This window comes from Hippocampus guttulatus, chromosome 13 (assembly GCF_054856545.1).
Source record: "Hippocampus guttulatus isolate MCC_2025c chromosome 13, RoL_Hgut_1.0, whole genome shotgun sequence".
Lineage (NCBI taxonomy): Eukaryota > Metazoa > Chordata > Actinopteri > Syngnathiformes > Syngnathidae > Hippocampus > Hippocampus guttulatus.
In genome coordinates this window covers 5,835,001-5,855,456 of record NC_141273.1, presented here as the reverse complement: position 1 = coordinate 5,855,456, position 20,456 = coordinate 5,835,001, and the positions used below count along the sequence as shown (strand labels likewise).

The window sequence follows — 20,456 nt, the reverse complement described above, 5'->3', positions numbered from 1 at the left end:
AGCCATTTTAGCAATGCAACTTTTGTGCTGTGTCTGAAACTAACACTAACAAATACTTCCTGTACGACTGCACATGTGTAAGTCAGTGTGGTGGTTACTGTTGCTGTTGTTGCTGTTGAGCACCCTCCAACTGGGTCCCAAAGCGGCTCCTAAAGCCGCATCGACACGGGTACCTGCAGACCCAGTTGTCGGCTGTTGACTGGGAACTGTTCATCGCCCAAAGGCACGCCCAACACCGTTTGGAGGTCATTCCCGAGTTGGGCTGCTGTTGCTGTTGAGCAACATCCAACTGGGTCCCAAAGCAGCTCCTAAAGCCGCAGCGACCCGGGTACCTGTAGACCCAGTTGTCGGCTGTCGACTGTGATCTGTTCGTAGCCCAAAGGCAAGCCCAACACTGCTTGGAGGTTGTTCCCGAGTTGGGCTGCTGTTACCGTTTCCGAGCTAAGCAGTAGCGGTGGCTGTGGCAGGCTGAGGTTGGATTAGACTTTTGTGGTAGGCTTGTTTTCGTTGTAGTGAACCTCAATGCGAGGCAAGGGTGGAGAAAAGGATTTCATATTTTGCAACAGGGGGGCTTTTCATTGTAGGGAGAAGCAGAAAAGCGGGAATGGCTTTAATGCATTAAGATTTTTTCACAGTAGGGGGTATTTTCGCACATGTACTGTTTACACATTTTAAACATGCTGGTACCCACATACACACAAAAATTCCTGAGGGGGGGGGGGGGTGGAGCCAACGCTTCATCGCAGTTTTTCTCTTACAGAGATCAAAGTGGACTTTTCTGAAAATTCTGGGAAAAAAATATATATATATACACATATATATATATACAGTATATATATATATATGTACACACACGCACGCACACACACCTGGCCGATCACGCATGAATTAGTTTACACAAAACGCTATTCAAATACTCGACATTCAATGATTAATCTTCCTTTTGTGTGCACATGTGCACCTTTTGTGGCTTCCGTTGTTGCCAAAATTTCGAAATCTCCGAAATATGGCGAGGCCATGAGAATGCGAGGCGAGGGTGTTACTGTTGTGGCGACGCCACTCAAGCTAAGCGAGCCTCAGCAGTCGATAGTCCGCTGCTCTCTGCTGTGCGTGCTTCAGCGCGAACATGTACGCAAGCGCGTCTTTTGCTTTCAACCAATCAGCGCCGACGCAACGACGTCACACACCCGACGTCACACACCCAACGTCACACACGACAACAGCTAAGCTAAGCTAGCCGAGACGACATTTTTTGTCCAAATATATTTTTTACGACAACTGTCTTGTCCACGGTGTCTTTTATTCATTGCACCGGGGTTTAGCAAGTGTGTTTATAAAGAGACGAAAATCTCTACTGTTACTAGTGCTCGTGTCAACATGGATATGCTCGTGAAAGCAAAACAACGATTTCAAACGCGTCTACGTTCAATGTTGTCAACTAATATCCGGATTAATTTGAGGCAATTTTTCCTCAATTCTCCGGAGAGATTTTCATAAAAATATGAAAAACCCGGAATTCCGGGAAAATCCGGAGGACTTTCATCTCTGCTCTTATCACGGCAGGGTCCTGGTCCCCATTAACTGCAATAAGTGAGGGAACACTGTATATCCAAGAAAATGATTAGAACAATTCAACAGTGTGCTGCAGCACCAGCGGACTGAGTGTGAATAAGAGTGCCTACGCATGCAGGGAAAAATATTTTCTGCTTCCTCTGGTCGATGTTCATAGTGCTATACATTATGTCACCAGAGAGCAGTGATGACTGGCCTCTGAATAGACAAACAATGTTTGAAGACACCTGTGATGCTTATTTGAGGAAACACCATCATTTTTGTCCAACCTGTTTTTTTTAAAGACTTTGCTAATAGATGTGTGTGTGTAAGAGTGTGTGTGTGTGTGTGTGTGTGTGTGTGTGTGTGTGTATGTATATAGTGCAAGTCCCCAACTTTCTTGCCACAATTTGAAACTTGTGGCTTTTAATGTAACGTGCTTTTTTCATGAAATTTTACTTACCATCTTCAAGCTGTCAATAAATTTACCCCAAGTCTTGTCACATCTGACCAATTAAATTACACACAAATCGCAGTGGACAAATGAAACTGTCCAGAGTTCTGAATTTTTATCTGCAATTTGTGGTTCAAGGATGCACGCAGGCTGCATGAGAAAAGCGGACGTCTGTGCAAAGATAGAGGATATAGTTTATTTTCCCCACTCTTACGAGAAAATATTCAAACGCGGTTTTGCATTGCTGTCTACTGTTAAAATTAATATTTTGCACCTCATTCATATATATTAAATAGCAAAACTGCGATGCGACTCAAACTCTTCTCAGTCCATGTTTTGCACTAGGATCTCTGCTTGGAGTAATGAGAGATTCTCAAAGCATGCATATAGGCATCCGTGCAGCCTAAGAGGAATGGCTCAATGTTAAAAGTATATTAATATGGTATGAAATATTTGTCATTTATCAGTAATGTTCTTTGTTTATTTTCACGTTAGAGTCCTGAGTTTTAACTGAGCGAAAAGCAATTGTTCATCACATATGAAATGTTTCCAGAGAGGTTTGTACAACTTTGAAATATGTGAACTAACTCACTAACTAACTACCACTTTGTGGCTTTTGCCTATAGTGTTAATACCGACGACCTGGCTCATTTCCTTCATTCCTGTGCAGGTCCGGTGTCATCTTTTCAAATGACTGAAACTGCCAATCAGAAAATTTCCCTGCCTTTTAGCCAATCAGAAAATTGGATTCCTCTCATCAAATTTCACGTGCAGTACACAAAGGTGTCCAAACAAGAAATGTCAAACACTGTTTTCCGAGTTTAAAATGTCAAGGAGGACATTCCTTAAGTAACGGGGCTGATCGTCAGCATTTTCTTTGGGAGGACCAGCCAAAATGTCCTCACAAGTAAAAACATCCTCACAGCAAAGATTGTTTGTCAGGGGTTAGTGCACATAGGCAGAAAAATACAAAATGCGCGCACCCACCCACTCACCCATCCACCCGCACGTGCGCGTACACACACACACACACACACACACACACACACACACACACACACACACACACACACACAATTGAGGAGTGTCACATCCCACTTGTGTGCAGTAGTATTATGTGTGACTCCAACGCTACCTGGTGGTGGTATGTTGCATGACGCTCTATCAGCAATGGCACGAACAGCTCGACCAAGCGCTCAGTGCTGAGGACACGGCTCTCCTTGAGCAGAAGGGCGTGCTTGAACCAGCGATCCCACAGCCGAGCAGCATCAGGAGGGAGGCTGTGGTGAGTGTGTGTGTGTGTGTGTGGTGGAGGTGGGGGGTGGCGTCAGACATTTAACAGACATAAATTAGCGCTACATTTATTTCAAGTTATAAGCCATTTCAACACTTTTAAATGCATGCAGCAGAACTATTTCCAGTCAAGGCTGAACTACCACACACGACAATAAGGACCACGATTTAAATGGGAAATTAAATTAGTCAAATAAAGTAAATAAAAAGATCTAAAGCCGTCTACACTGTCGAGGAGGACAACAACAGATGGCATTCTTTGGATTGGAAATATAGCAGGAAAGCTCGAAGCAAAATCAATATGGGAGAGAAGCAGAGCACGGATTTGGCTCACTATATAACTACTCATTATACAAAGGCCTGCAAGTCGTAGATAGGGCATTTTCATTTACTCATGACATTCACCCATGCTGCGTTACAGCGGGATGCGACACAAAAAGTGACCTTTACATTTGTGGAGTTAGACTGGGTTCAATGGCTGTGTCTGCTGAAAGTGTGTATCTCCTCATCCAGTCTTAAAAAAAACTTGTCATTACCTGAGCTATATTGCTGTCTACTTTGAGAATGAAATCAAGAGATGTATTTTAATAAACTCTAAAATCAAGCTTAATCATTACATATGATATACCTTCCTGCGCTTTTCAAGGCTTTTAAGAAACACAACACACAAAAATTAAATCTGAATCTGTAAATTACCAAATTACACGTATTGGGATTGTGTTTTTTTTTCTTCAAAATATACATCCGGTGAACATGGTGAAAAAATATTGGTGGAGGACGCAGGACCCGTACCTGACTGCCATATGCTCAGTGCTGGACTGGTGTGCACTCACGAGCTCCTCTGATAGCAGGCAACCCTTCTCTGTACTCAATGACAACCTCTGGAGCTCATGAAGCACCACTGCGCCGCATGCTTCAAGGTCCTCGTCATTCAAGTCCGCTTCACTGTCACAAAGGCTGTCCAACAGAGAGCAGACAGCCATTGCCGGGGACCGTGGGTCAGGTGTACATGGAGTAAACCCGAAAGCTGTTAACACCTCACACTCACACAGACACACACACACAAGCACGCATGCGCTATGCTATGCTTCATAAACATCACATCATAAACATAAACATCCATCCAAGTTTTCACGCGTATGAGGGCTGTGACACAAGATGACTAGAAATGTGGATATCAGCACAAAGTGGGAGAAGTAATTGCCTGTACTGGTGTGAATACATTACACATGACTTTGGTATGCATCACAAATGCATCAATCGAAAATGAATATGTGTATACATATATATATATATATATATATATATATATATAGAGAGAGAGAGAGAGAGAGAGAGAGAGAGAGACTGTATCTATCTATATACGTATATATACATATAATTACATACATACACACACACACACACACAAAACCATAAAAGGCATATATCAAATGAAAACTGGAACTATGTTTCCAACGGCTAATAAGCAAGTCATCAGTGTGGACACAGGGGGAAGAGCTCAGGATGGACAGTAATGACAGCGGCATGGCACAAGCTTGCCCATAATTGGCGGTGGTGGCTCAATGACCGAACAGCAAGTAGACTGTGAAGTAGGCTGCGCGTCAGCGATATGTATTTGTTGTACAACGGAAAGCTATAGCTCAGAATAAGGAGGAGGATGAGACGTGATATATAAGTGACATACGTCTGGCTACACAATATTTTAGTTTACGCTAATGCATTTCTACGTATCACTTTCAACCAACTTGGTACATTTAATGCATTCATTGCAGCCTTTTTCTTTTTTTCAAACCATGTCACAGTATGTCATTATCTCTGCAACAATGCATTGCTTTGTTGAATCCTTCATTTTCTCCTTTCTTTCTTTTCTATGAACTCTGCCAAAATCTCTGCTGTTATGATTCCAACACCATCTCCTCTATCGGATGCGCCCAAATGTTGTTACAGTGCACTGCCACATGAATCAAACATTGTTTTTCAATTTGGGACACTCCATGCCACGGCACTGCACTGTTGTGACGCTGCAGCACATACTGTACACAATAAATAGGTTGGTTAAATTAGGTGCAGCAGGCACATGTAAGATGTTGACAGGTTTTCAGAATTTCTGGTAGTAACTTATCCCCAGCCTAATAGGAAATTCAATCTTACAACTGTATCCATGTGCCATGTCTTCAGCCCCGACCTCGACCTCCACCTTAAAGTTCCTAGGGAAGGAGGTGCTCGCTTTACTTTCCAATCTGTCCAGTACAGAGCAACAACTATTTTGTGGCCACAATTTGTGTGTTTCGTGCCAAAGTTATATCATAGTTCATGGTCAGAAATTTGTATTTTGTGATCACAAATGCCCATTGTATGTGCAGATTATATCAAAGCTCTGGCCATAAAATAAACACACCCACACATACACACACGCACACATGTCATTTAAACTATGTACAAAGTACATTGTGTGATAAGACTTTTGAATTAAATAGCCAAACATTGTGCGAGTGAACGTTACAAAGCAAAATGTGTTTTTCTATAATTTTTCAACTCTTGTGCGATGTGTGCCTCTTTTAACTTTGAGCACCTTCCCTTCCAAAGATCTCTGAAGTCAAGTGTGACAAAGCTATGTGCCGCAAAAATAAAGATGCACAGATATTGGTGATGGCATTTCCTCAGAGGCACTGTTGGCCAGAAAAAAAAAGTTATTTTTTTCCCCACGTTATTTGCAAATACTGTACACTGCAACATTAGATTTAAATAAAATACATTTACCTGATAATTCGAATGAATTGTTTTTCATCAATTGAACAAGTCCCATACACTCTTGTCTGTTCACCATGGAGTCGCGCCTCAATGAAGTCGAGAAGTTTAAAGAGTCCTTCAAGAGCGAGTCTGTAAACAAACATTGTAAAGTATTGGAGATGTGCGATATGGAGAAAATGTGTATTCCAATACAGGCAATTTTATATCCCGATAATGACATACATCACAACATATTATTTTCCCCTAAAGTACATGACATTCATGGGAATATCTTTTTGCTGTTTACAATATTTATAAAAAAAGTTTTTGAAAAATGTATAAACCACAAAAGACAAAGGAAAAAAAGATTAATTAAAAAGATTAATTAAAAACACAGAGTAGTGGCCAAATTAATGCCACTCAAATTATATGGTAGAACAACCACTTTTCAAGAAACGCAATAAAGTGCCCAAAATATATATATATATATATATATATATATATGTATATATATATATAATATATATGCTCCAGTTTTTTTTCTTTTGCACAGGGAGTAGTGTGAGAGATTTAAACTCTATCTGGTTTTGTGTCAGACTGCAGATTGAGAAATGCATGCCTAATGCATGTGGATATTGGGAATCCATCTCTCTTTTTTTTTTTCTTGAGAATATAGCTGTGGGTGGCCCTCTTTGAATTCTCAGAGGAATCCCAATCCAAGAGACCTCCCCCCCCATCATAAAATGGACCAAAAAGAATTTATGACAATCTGTAATGGGCTTTGGGTTAGGGGTCAGCTAACAATTGTGCCCAATTTTTTGCAGGTTGCTTCCCGTAACATTCCGATTAATCTGGCATCTTCAATTACCGGTACATGTATGACATTTCTCTTGTGTGCAGTCTGCCTGGGTTATGAATCATTTTTAGTTTATCATCAGCGTAAGCCTGAAAATAGTCATCTGTCTCCACTCCACTTTGTCGGTGCTCTTCAGAACAAGGCCTTTAGAAAGTTAAAAAGTGAATGAGGATTTTTTTTTCTGCAAACCCCTCGCTCCTATTGTATTGTTAACAGCTTTAATGTCAAGGTCTTCAACCTGGTTTTCATGCTGCTGTTTACCACCGTCGTGACATTATCGGCCGCATATTGTTAGCTTGGAGGGAGGGGTCAGTTTCTCTGCTACAATATTGCTCTGCAGTGTACAGTGCACATTTTGAAGTGAGATAGAACTAACCATGAGAGTGATTGGTGTCAGGGAGGAATCTCGCAGTGTATAAAAATACACCACAAGTAGGGATTCCACCATGATGTCAGAATACACTTTCTAGCGCTGTGTAAAAATCAGTCAAACAAAACGGTGGATTCAACATTTTCCAATAAAATATGCAGGCATCCAAAAAAAAATTATATATACTGTATATATATATATATATATATATGGATGTTTTGCATGCTTTCAGCATTGGAGCAAAATCGTCATGCAGTTCATTGGTAGAAAGTAGATGAACGGATTGACCATTATGTTTCTTGAAGAAACCTGGAGGATATTTCAGGCATACACCCTGACTCACCCTGGCCATGGAGGAGAAAAAAATATAATGGGATAATCTAATGAATTGCTCTGGCTTGTTTTTCCCTGACTGCCGGTTGAATGGATGGAGCGATATAAACTCTAACCTCAGAGAACAACAAAGAAAAGAGGGAGAGGATGGAAGACTGCATGCTCTCGGAGCTTTACATCAAAGTCGCCGGTTTTCTCCTCATACACACAAGCCCTCAGTGTTAACAATGAAAGCTGTGGCCCCCACCCTTGTCGCCCCTGCACATGCGAACTGTGGCGCCTATTGAGGTCGTACTATAAACAGTGTAGCAGACCACACAGAAACCACCATGCACAAATAATATTCTGCACTGTCCAAAAGGAAAATAACTGCATTTTTATTTACAGTATCACAATAGTAAAAACACACAATTATGGTGGGGAAGGAACAAAACAAAGCTTTCTGGCTGCATGAAAATGGTTGGGGGGTTATGAGGAAAAAAACTTTTTGGGTTTCTACTTATTTTCAAAAGGGTGGAAAGTGCACTGTATGTATAGACTATATTTTCTGCAGGTCAAGAAAATATGTTCATGATCTGGGAGCGAACATCAGCTTGGTCGGCATCAAGCACGGGGAAATTCAATTTTAATTGATTGAAGGAGTGGTGGCACCAACTGGTCTGGATTGTATCTTTTGGGTATCAATTGCAGCTACGTAAAGGGAAGGGTGAGACACATCGCAGAGTGTTGATTTGTCGATAAAGAATAGCCACTTCCATGTGACAATGGGTCATGTGCGCTAAATGGAAGAATGCAATGCAATCTTGTTCTTAATTGAAGTTTGTCTTGTAAAAACCAACCATTTTGGAAGAGAATTCATTGAGGGGTGGGGGTGTACACAGTTTTGCATTGGTATGATGTCACACCATTTAGGTCATTGCTATCCTTATCTAGCCGAGTCTAAGTCAGAGGGTTGATTCTTCCAAAACCGTACATTGGCAAGTTAAAGTGAACTGTCCCGGTTGGTGGAAACGTGGCTTTATTCACATCGGACTGTGTGGTTTTTAAACCCATCCAAAATGATCCTCCAACTAGAGACCATCATCAGACTAAGGATTTGTGGCTGTAAGTGCTGGCCACATACCAACCCTCCAGAACACTCTGTGGTGCCACAAATTTCCTCCTCCACTGGGGAGTTCCTGAGGTCTCTCAAGCAGAAAATTGCTCTGTTAGGGCATTATCATGGATTACGCCAATATGGTTGGCGGCAGGTCCTGAGCTCTCTCTGTAAGATGCGTCAATGCCACCATTGTTGCTGAGCTACACAGTGCATGGCTGCCTATCTACCATGACTCCCACAATCCTCTTTGACAGCCTCGGATGAAATAGCGTGCTCCTATTATCAACAGCCCACTGTAATATGCATGGGAAACAATATCCCGGCCCCTATTTTTTTTAACTGCGTAACTGTCAACAACATTGCACTGAACTATGACAGAATATAGCACAATCAAAATATTTGTTTAATTTTGTAAAAAGCCGCATAGACCAAATGCTACATACAAGTGAGGTGCGTCCTTGAGGGCTGAGTCGGGACTGTGCCGATTTGCACCAGATCCAGTTTTCCTTGCAGTTGCTTCACCTTCGGGCTCATCATCCTCCGACTCAGATTGGGACATAGAAATGGTGAGGTCACTCACACTGCTCTCCGACAACTGCACATCAGAGCTGGAGTTGAAACTTTCAGATCTCCCTGAATGGAGGCAAAGAGGAAAGTTACAAGTCCTATTTTAAATCTACACAATGCAAGAATAAATGCAAGATGGAGCAGGAAAGACCTTAAAGTACACATGATAAGAGAAAAGCACATTTTCCAACCTGAGATATCTTCAGATTGTCTTGCAGAGGATGTTTCAGGCATCAAATGGCTAAAACCTCCCCCTTGATTTTCCATTACGGGTGTCTGAGGAGCAATCGCGGTGGAGTTAGCGTTTTCAGCAGGGGGATTCGGCAGCTCTGTTGGGTGATTGCTGCTGCCTGCAGACGGATTCCTCTTGGGACTCTTCAAGGTCACCTGGGGTTCAGGTTCTTGTTCATCATCATTTGCAAAAGGCACGGGTGCACTTTGAGTCACCCTTTTCTCGTGTTTGTCAGCCAAATTACGGCCGTCGGGAGAATTGTCTGGAGCTGAAATGTCATCTGATAAATGTGCACGGTTGGCGGCGGTGTCCTCTCTGACAACTGGAAAGTCCTTCAAAGCGCCACTTGGTAGTCGTTTGCCGGGGCACATGCTTCGATTGGGTGAACAGTCCACTGCTTGGTGTGAGAGTACACTTGTAATGCCGGTTGCACGGTAGGCCCCTCTGGAGGCTTGGCGGCCAATTGACATGACCGCAGGTGCATTTGTAAAATCCTCTGTGATGCAAGAGTGGAAGCCGTCTTTGCAATCGCCTTGAACAGATTTCAGCTGCAAATATGAAGGTAAAAATTGCATTCATACCACCACCATATGAAATGTTTATTTTTCAATATAAAACAGAGAACAGTTGCAAAATAACTTCACTTTTAATTCAGGTTAATGAAGTCTATTTTGAGAGTTTTTCGTCTCAAGTTGGCTAAATATCCACTTTATAATTTGAATGAGTGTAGCGTGTTTGGGCCAAGGTCAGAATTCTCTCGACAACATACTGTATCTCAAAAGAATGTCTCAGGATCAATGTTTTAACTTTTAATCGTATGAGAAATCCTTTACACAAGTTTTGATTCATGTCAATGTCACCAAGGGGAGGTGGGGGTGTGTGAAGGAGGCAAATCCCCTCCCTCCAAATACAATAACAAAAAAACATCACTTCTGTTTCTTTTCTGATAAGCGTCTTAAATACCAAACAGTTAGCTGCTTAATAACATTCACTGTAAACCATGCAGCCCACCCAGCAGATCCACAAAGTGAGTATAAAAAAGAGGAAAAGTTAATTTCTTGGCTGAGTGATTCCATCGGTAGCTGCAGGGCAAAGTAGAAAGTGACTCACTAAAGTAGCAATTGATTCTTCTATCAATCTGCAGCACGCGTGTGCTCTTCCAAGGAAAGTATTAAATATGAAAATCATATCCCGTTATCATCTGTCTCCAGCTTTCAGCCCGGTAAGCTTCCCTTAATGAATGCTGCAGCCTGAGGGACATGCACACTGCCATCCAATGGCTTGTATGCATAATGGAGGAACGGTACCATTTTGCTCATTACAATATCGACAGATTGAGGGGGGGTAGGAGCGGTGTTGCGGGGGAGGGGGCTGTACACAGTTACAAGTGACTGCTCGAGACAGAATGCTCCAAGTTATTATGAGATGTCTTAGACATTTCATCTAAAAGAGCTTTAACTGCTTTAAGTGAAAGGAGAAAACGGCGACGGGTTTGAACTACACTGCTTGCACAGATGCACTGGCTCGGATTAGACACCTGTGATACGACACTCGCGCGGTTTAAATGTGGCAGATTTACCCCGCTTTAAATGGTGTAAATGTTATAAACCGAAACACACACACACACACATACACACACACACACACGCACGCACAGCAGCCTTATGGAAGGGAGAATTAGAGGACCTTGAAAATATTACTAAAGAATATTTGGACATAAAGAACAATCTCTGGGATAGCAAAGCCAAACGACATGTTAAGTTATTCCATGTCCTAATATTTTATGGATCACAGGATTAGTCAAAATCATACGCTGAAAAATGAATGATACCTTTGAGTTCCCCGTCGTCTTCATTTGTTCCATCAATCTGTGAATTTTATCTGAAAATTCAGCCTGGAAAGGGGATTGAGACAGATATATAGTACCAACTTCAAAATAGCATCTCTCTTGCCAGATTCAACACTGACTTTCAGTCAAAACAAGAGAAGCCATATTTGAGGGAGGAATCTGCTCAAATAAAACAAAGTACATACTGAATAACAAATGTGGTGCTTATAAAACATCAAGAGGAAATAAACCAACTGCTTGAGGGGAGAGAAAGACTAAACCTCTGGAGCACTTCACAGTCTCAATATTGGCCAATTAACTCTGTGAGTCATAATTAGCCAATTTTGTTAATTTGATATTAAATTGTCAAGCACCGTTGTTGAGTTTTAAGCAATAATCTGACTGGAGCATTGTCTCCCCCTCGTTCATTTGGTTGTTGCGATAAATTGAGCGTTTGACGGTTTACTAGTACATTGCTGTTGCAAATAATGGCACAAATGTTACAACGCCCCGTTAAAATGACACGAAGGCTATTGTGTGTGAAATTGCTTTTATGTTGATACAACGGCAAGAAAAAAAAATTCTTTAGAAATACAAGTGATGAAGTGGGAGTTATTGTATATTGATGTTGATCACTATTTAAAAGAACACATTTTTGAGTGTCCAGCAATAAAAACAGCAAATGTTGAACAACATAAAAAAAAAAACATAATCTAAAGATGGATGAATTTTGTTATTCCATATTGACAAAAAAAATGTGTTGTGTGTGTGGACTCGCTGGGGGTAAACTGTAAAATTATCACTGTGTGTGTGTGTGTGTGTGTGTAATTACCTTTTGTTGATGTAAAGCGGAAAGGTTAGGCTTGTATTGTTGCATGCTAATTTGAAGGCGCTCCACATCCTTCAAAAGCTCAAGGTTTCTCACTTTCGCATGTGCCTCCCTGACACAGATTTGCTTGAGATAACCGTGCAGTTTGGAATCTTTTATCTGAGAGCTGAAGGCATGGAAGAGGTATTATTCCAAAGAAATTATTATCAAGGATTCTTGTCAAAAGAGAGCATGGCTTTAAAAAAAAAAGATAAGAAGAAAGAAAGAAAAGGTTAAGCACAAGATGTTCTAAATTCAAGGGTTATTTTCAACCAAGCGTTATAGGTATGAGCTAGAGAGTATTTTTATTCATGAGAATCACCTTACTATGCTCACTCTTCACAGTACGTGCACAACAATGTAATTCGGATAAATATACATTTCACACATATTGATGACAAATATTGCTGAAAATCAGTATTGCAGTGCTCCATAATTATTTCGAAACACATTTTAGCTTACCACGTTCGTTTTTGAGGTCTGGCGTGACCAAACAACTTATTTTCCAACTGCAGCCTCTTTTTCTCTCTGTAAGCACACGCACGCGCACGCACGCACGCACGCACACACACACACACACACACACTCATTAACGCCCGCACGAACTCACACACGCGCACGTACGAACTTACACGCGCACGCAAATACGCACACACTCACACAAACCCATCAGTGGAGGAACTGGCACCATCTTAACTGACAGAGGACTTCGCGAAATATTATAATAAACTCAACAGAGATCTATCTAACGACAAATGCTATGTAAAAGGTTCCGCCAGATATTTGTTTTGTTTTTTACAAATCCCCAAAGTCTATCATTCCAAGTCGGTTTCAGCACGCTGAAAGATATCTTAGCAGTCTGCTAGTTAGCTAGCTCGATAGCAAGTTTGTCGGAGGCAAACAGGCGATGTCGTAAACAAGGAAAGCCTCCGTACCGTTGATGGGTGGTCTGTTGAACGGACGTTAACCGCTCTAAATATCTGTCCTCCACGCGAGACTTGATGGCCATTTCACCTGCTTTGCCGCTGAAGGAGAGCAGCAACTAGCAAGAGGAGAGCCGTTAATATTTACAATGGTTGCCATGAGCACCACTTCCCAGAAGCCCTTCGCCACAAGCACGTTGGTCACGTGGGGCGAGGCGGAGGCGCCAGATTGAATCTTGGCTGTGTGTGTCGCAACAGTACACTCTTCAATTGCAGGGCTCGCCCACAACCAAAGCGTAATTTACCATTCGTCATTGCTTATACTTCTGTCAATTTTGGCTGCAAAGTCGAGGAGAAAGTGTGAAAACGTTTCGTTCCACTCCCGAAAATCATTACAAACCATGGATTTGATGGCCACCCAAAAGAAAAGCGTGATCACTTTTCGCCGCAATCAGTGTCGCCATTGCAAGAAAAGAAAAAAACATTCTCGGGCAAAGACATTGTAGTTTCTTGAGGATTTGTTTGCAATATATGTTGAACATGGATAGAATTAAGTCTAAACGTGTGAGTTTACATTTGAATAACTTTCTACTGTCAGGTAGATCTACTTTTCGATCAACCAACCTCCTGTGATCAACCCGTTACACGTACTTACACACTCATGTCATGATGAGCAACAGCCATAATGGCCCCTAAGATGAACAAAACAGAAAAATAAAGTAGACAACGTTTTGATGAGACTTGGCGCAGAGGCATGGGACACACTTTTGCAGCCTGTTAACTATCGTAACTCACGTGTCCCGCTTTAATGCTTCTATTGGACCTCCAGATTCCCATTCTTTACCAGTGCCCTTTCAGAATTGTACATGAAACAAATAAAAGATGTTGCGCGACAGCTCTGATTGCAAACAACTTCCGGTCAAGCATGTCACGCGTCACCATAGCGTAAAGGTGACCTGCTTTTTTTGTTTTATTTTTTTAGATACTTTTTGTGAAAGTAAGACTGATAGGATGCTTAGGGTGCAGGGTGCACTAACACAAAAATATATCCAATTTATAACCCGCACACAGACACAAATATTTTATGTTTTGCCCCCCCCCCCTCCCCCACCCCTCTCTACACCCCTCAAGACCGACTTGGGATCAGTCCGTGAGCTCCCGGTCGATCGTGATTGACATGTTGGTACCCCCGCCCCTTGCTACAGAATATATGTCACGAAAATTGATTTTTTATTTATTTATTTATTTTTGTTGCAACCTCACAGAAAATCGCGAGTAGACACCTTGTTCCCATGAGCAATGGAAGAGAAAATATGTATGCAGAACTGCGTCAAAGCAATGCTTGCTTTTTCCCTTGTCATAGGTCCTAAATTGTCATGCTATAACAAACAAGGTTACAGTAATACAATTTTCGTTGTGAAGTGCAACATTACATCAACTTCATTCAGCATAGTGACTGGTTTAAATACCAGCCATCAAAGTAAAATATTCATTTGAAATGTGTCTCTTTCGTTCAGATACAGATGTTTTATTAGCTCACATGGTTGCAGAATTATCACTTCATCTCAACTTTCATTATCAAAGTTCACCATTGACAGCTGTCCCAACGTTGCATTTTAAACGCTGCTGTGTGTCATTTTCTCATGCTTTCCTGGGATTCAGAATCTGACAGTTCCTCTACGTGCAAACCCTAATCAAGCAAATTCACCAATTTTGATTCAGTCAAATTGCTCTTTAGCTGTTGAATTGGGGAGTTGTGTTGTCCTTTTCTAATGCTAATCTGCCAGATTCAGTGTCCCTCTCAGAGGCTATTTTGTTGTGAAATGAAACCCCTTGTTTGCATCCTGCATGTATAATTGATATTGTTGCAGGGCTTTTTGTTTGTGCTTTTGAGAGGTGGAAGGCGGCTCTTTGGAGGCCGTGAAGAAAATTGGACTTGCAGCATAGCTGTTCCAGTTGAGCTCAGTAGTGTTTAATACCTTGGATGGATGTTTATACGAGTTTCTATTAGTAGCCCACAGACAGCATTTTCTGTATGTCTGTCAGATTACAATACAGAGTGAGAGAGTAAAATGTTTAGCCCTATATTTCATTGACATCCGAGTATACTTCATAAAAGAAATGTAAAAAAAATGTTTAGGACCATTTCTTGTATTTTTTTTCCACAGCTGACCCGATTCAAAGTCTTCTCATTTCTCGATGACAGGAGGTCTTACCAACTACCTGACAGAGAGTATGTAAGACCAGGAAGTTTGGTGTTGATTACCACCGGAGCCCCTCAGGTAACAGTTTTAAACCCTTTGGTCTTTACCCTGTACACTTCTGACTCTGCCTACAAGTCGCCATTATGGCATATCAAAAAGAACTCTGGCAACACAGATGTGGTTGGTTGTGTGAAGGAGGGGAACAAGAAGGAGTACAGGAAGGTTATTTCTGCCTTAACACATTGGAGCAGAGACAACAGGCTTGTGTTGAATGCAGCTAAGACCAAAGAGATGGATGTGGATTTTGGAAAGCCAAGATCCCAGCATCTGCTCGTCCAGATTGGGGGTGAGAGGACTGAGGTGGTCACCACATAGAAATATCTGGGTGTCCACCTGGAGCACAAACTGGACTGGTCAGAAAAAATACAAATGCATCGTATCAAAAAAAGGGGCAGAGCAGACCTCTTTCTCAGAAAGTTAAAATCGGTTGATGCCTGCAACGAGATGCTATTCCTTTTTTATAAGTTTGTTGTGGTCAGTGCAGCAATTTTTTGCTGTGGTGTTCTGGGCGAATGGCATGACGGGCGGGGAGGGCAACCGTCTCGACAAACTGATTAGGAAGTGTGTGTCGGTGTGGGGAGGAAGGTAGAGAGTGGAATGAGGAAGATGAGCAAGTCCATCCTCAGTTACAGCAGCCATCCCCTGTCGTCTGCACGACACTGTGGCGGACTGCTCAGAGAAGCAACTGCAGCCAAAGATTCCACACCCTGTGCTGCATGACTGATATCTCTCTATCTATCGATACTGCCAGCGTGTGTGTGTGTGTGTGTGTGTGTGTGTGTGTGTGTGTGTGTGTGTGTGTGTGTGTGTGTGTGTGTGTGTGGATCTGACTCTTGAATAAAATATCCCATGAATAAAATATTATGTTCTGAAACCCATAAAATATTGTTCCTGAAAATTGCATTAAAATACTTTCCAATGCCATGCTAGCGTTAACAGGCTATGGTGTAATATATTTCCTTCTCTCAGGCAGAAACCCCCCCAGGATGCATTGGTCAGGCTCAAACCATCTTTTTATGCCTTGTCGTTTTTTGCCATGTTTTTATTTGCGGCGCATGACATATTACTTCGTCCCAAAGAATGTGCCATGTCGATATTAGATTTGAAGACTAAATTAAACTATAATAATGAAATGGGCTCAATGAAATAATTCAGGGTCCAAAATAATCATTTTATCACTGACCAAAATGATAAATTATTAGTTGTCAGTGGTTTAATTTACACACAATATTTAGAACAGGTGCAAATGTTATTATCAGGCAAATCAGTGCCACCTCAGTGCAAGGTGTGTGTGTGTGTGTGTGTGTGTGTGTGTGTGTGTGTGTGTGTGTGTGTGTGTGTGTGTGTGTGTGTGTGTGTGTGTGTTAAATCAAATAAAACATCTGTTCAGCAATAATCATATTTTTCTTCCAAAAATAAACATTTAATACAATTTGTGAAAACAAGTTAAATATATATTTGTAGTATTGTGTGTACATGCATTTAAATTGAAATAATTTTTTGTTTATTTTTAAAATGATCATCTGTAACAACATTGTATTTTTAGTTTTGGATACACATTTTCTCAGATTCTTCTCATAGGACAGAGGTTGCATATATATGGTCAGCGATATGCCCTCAGAGAGGTCACAATTTGAATAAGAATTAACAGCTAGTAAACTAAATTGATATTCAGTGCACGTCTCCAATGAATCCTCCAAATCTTTTTTTTGCTTGGCTGGCAGAGCCCACGTTCAGCCCTGAGCTCATGTGTGCAGTTAATAATTTGATCAACAGTTTACACAAATGATGAATTAGTATTTTCAAACCTTACCTTGTGTAAGAAGGATTTGGCTCATCTTTGTGGTTTTCAGTGTGTCCGATCTTCCACGTCTCATTTTATTGCGGCGCCTACCCCAGCAGGTCTGCATTCAGACATTTTCGGGGGTGATTGCAAATGCTCGTTTCGTATCTACTGTAATAATAAAACATGTAAGGATTACCTACTGTTGAGAGTTTGCAGTGAAATTAATATACTTAAATGCCATTGTTTGCTAACACGGTCATTTTGAAGTGGGTTGAACATTTTCTTTTCCAGGGCTCCCATTTGAGGCTGACTGTTATTTCATATAGTACATTTTTATCAGCCTGCATTCTACATGAAAGCATAAATGTTCTTAAGTTTGAGGTATTAGTTTAATGCACACTTATTTTAGCACAAGTAAAAGATATTTTAATCACTTCACAAAGTGGGCACATGTAATCCCCCCCCCCCAAATTTTTTTTTTTTAAATGATAAATAATGAAAACAGATAATGCTATTAGTGGTGCCTGTTCAAAAACAGGCTTGGACATGTTTAAAAAAGGGCTAGAAAATGAAATAGTGTTTTATTTTTGTGACTGAGTTTCCATTGTCCATATATTGTAGTTTATTCATGTGTCTATGTTTAATGACGTTTTGGGCTGTGAGAGGAAAGCAATTAGTTAAGTGCTATCAAGTGGATGAAAAGCTGCAACAAATCCCCTTCATAATTTCATGGCAAAGAAAGCTCACAGTTGAATGGTTTGAAGCTGATTTTGTTTCGTTAGTGCTTTTTGGGGGGGTTGTTAGCTAAGAAAAAGACAATTGAGGCGGTTATTCGTTCAATTGTAGATTTAGAACATTTATAAAGTTTTATCATCATACCGAAGGAAGTACAAGAATGACTGTCAAAATCAGATGCATCGGAGTGCGGCACTTTTTGAATATTTGAATATATAGGGCAAGTCGAGAGTGCTGCTTGAGAGAGCAACGCTTCAGTGCGGTTGCAAACAAAGACTTGCATCTCACGGAACCAAATGAGTCAGCTTCTGTTTTCTTGTATATTGTATTTCTTCACTTGGAGGCAATTATTCCAAGCAATTTAGAAATGTATTTTCAAACAATTTTACAATTTATGTTTCAGAAAATACAAACGAGCATGTGTTTTTAGGAATTGTTGGAACAGATTAAATGCTTTGTCACAAAAGACAAAATAGAAAGTCACACGCTTTGTGAACGTGTTGGGAGGACTGGGTGATTTAGACCAAATTTCGTATTCATGCCCAATATCTCAATATGGACAAAGTAAATTGGGTAACTTTTGTGTTCAGCCCTACCAAACAGGATACGATACTTTCGAGCCTGACTCAGACCGAACCATTGCAAAAGGTAACGGTCGACCACTCACTTCTGCACATTGAGTGATTTAAGGTTGGACTTCTGCGATGTCAACTGTTCGAGCCGGTATCGTGTTTTGAAGCTCCCCATACAAAGTTGCATTGTATCACTTTTTGAAATTCATAACACGATCGTGCCAGGTCAAGGAAGACACAGATTGCTGCAGAACTATCATGCAAGTGGACCACAAGAGGAAAGTGTTGATATATTCAAAGGCAAGGCACCACTCGCATACATTTGTTCCATAGGTTTCGCGAGTTTATTCACAGGTACACACAGAGTATTAAGTGTGTGTGTGGGGGGGGGGGGGGGGGAATGCGAGGATTCCCCTTATTTGACTCTTGTCAGGTAAATCTGGCGACGAACACGCACACGCGCACACACATTTATATATATATATATATATACCTGTACATACATACAGTACATACATACATACATACATATAAAAAAAAATAAAAATCCTCGTCTCACCCCTCGGGTGGTGTCCGTCCCTCATTCAGCTCGGGTCCTCTACCAGAGGCCAGGAAGCTTGAGGGTTCTGCGCAGTATCCTTGCTGTTCCCAGCACTGCACATTTCTGGACTGAGATGTCCGATGTTGTTCCCGGGATCTGTTGCAACCACTCATCTAGTTTGGGGGTCACTGCCCCGAGTGCTCCGACCACCACAGGCACGACTGTCACCTTTACCTTCCAGGCTCTCTCCAGCTCCTCTCTGAGCCCTTGGTATTTCTCGAGTTTCTCGTGTTCCTTCTTTCTGATGTTTCCATCACTTGGGACCGCTACATCCACTACAACGGCTTTCCTCTGCCCTTTATCTATGATCACGATATCTGGTTGGTTCACCATTACCATCTTGTCAGTCTGGATCTGGAAGTCCCACAGGATCTTCGCTCTGTCATTCTCCACCACCTTCGGAGGTGTTTCCCATTTTGACCTTGGAGTTTCCAGTCCATACTCCGCACAGATGTTTCGGTAGACTATGCCAGCCACCTGGTTATGGCGTTCCATGTAGGCTTTCCCTGCCAGCATCTTACACCCTGCAGTTATGTGTTGGATCGTCTCAGGTGCCTCTTTGCACAACCTACACCTTGGGTCTTGTCTGGTGTGGTATATCTGGGCCTCAATGGCTCTGGTGCTCAGGGCCTGCTCCTGAGCAGCCAGGATGAGTGCCTCTGTGCTGTCCTTCAGGCCAGCCCTCTCTAGCCACTGATAGGACTTCTTGAGATCAGCCACTTCAGTTATGGTCCGGTGGTACATCCCGTGTAGGGGCTTGTCCTCCCATGATGGTTCCTCTTCCAGCTCCTCATCCTCTGTTCCCCATTGTCTGAGACATTCTCTGAGTACGTCATCCGTTGGAGTCTTCTCCTTGATGTATTCATGGAGCTTGGATGTTTCATCCTGGACAGTGGCTCTCACAGTCACTAGTCCCCGGCCTCCTTCCTTTCGGCTTGCGTACAGTCCCAGGGTGCTGGATTTGGGATGGAACCCTCCATGCATGGTTAGGAGCTTTCGGGTCTTAACGTCCGTGGTCTGAATCTCTTCCTTTGGCCACCTTATTATTCCTGCAGGGTATCTGATCACTGACAGGGCATAGCTGTTTATTGCCCGGGTCTTATTCTTGCCATTGAGCTGGCTTCTTAGGACTTGCCTCACTCGCTGGAGGTATTTGGCCGTAGCCGCTTTCCTTGTTGCCAGTTCGAGGTTGCCATTGGCTTGTGGTATACCGAGGTACTTGTAGCTGTCCTCAATGTCTGCTATTGTTCCTTCAGGGAGTGAGACCCCTTCAGTGCGGACGACCTTTCCTCTCTTAGTCACCATCCGACTACATTTCTCAAGCCCGAATGACATCCCAATGTCACTGCTGTAGATCCTGGTTGTGTGGATCAGGGAGTCTATGTCCCTTT

The 20,456-nt window shown here is 41.9% G+C and overlaps 1 protein-coding gene across 1 annotated transcript in view; it reads right to left on the bottom strand.

Moving 5' to 3' along the window:
• The window catches only part of kiz (kizuna centrosomal protein), a 35,019-nt gene extending 21,737 nt beyond the window's left edge, over positions 1-13,282 (bottom strand). The window contains exons 1-9 of the mRNA XM_086127986.1: positions 13,120-13,282; positions 12,647-12,712; positions 12,149-12,311; positions 11,320-11,382; positions 9,448-10,036; positions 9,133-9,322; positions 6,062-6,181; positions 4,091-4,255; positions 3,141-3,285 (exon numbers count right to left, since the gene is read on the bottom strand). Coding sequence (XP_085984112.1) covers positions 3,141-3,285; positions 4,091-4,255; positions 6,062-6,181; positions 9,133-9,322; positions 9,448-10,036; positions 11,320-11,382; positions 12,149-12,311; positions 12,647-12,712; positions 13,120-13,193 — 1,575 coding nt within the window. The 5' untranslated portion in view covers positions 13,194-13,282. The remainder of the gene's footprint in view (positions 1-3,140; positions 3,286-4,090; positions 4,256-6,061; positions 6,182-9,132; positions 9,323-9,447; positions 10,037-11,319; positions 11,383-12,148; positions 12,312-12,646; positions 12,713-13,119) is intronic.
• Between the last annotated feature and the right edge of the window lie 7,174 nt (positions 13,283-20,456).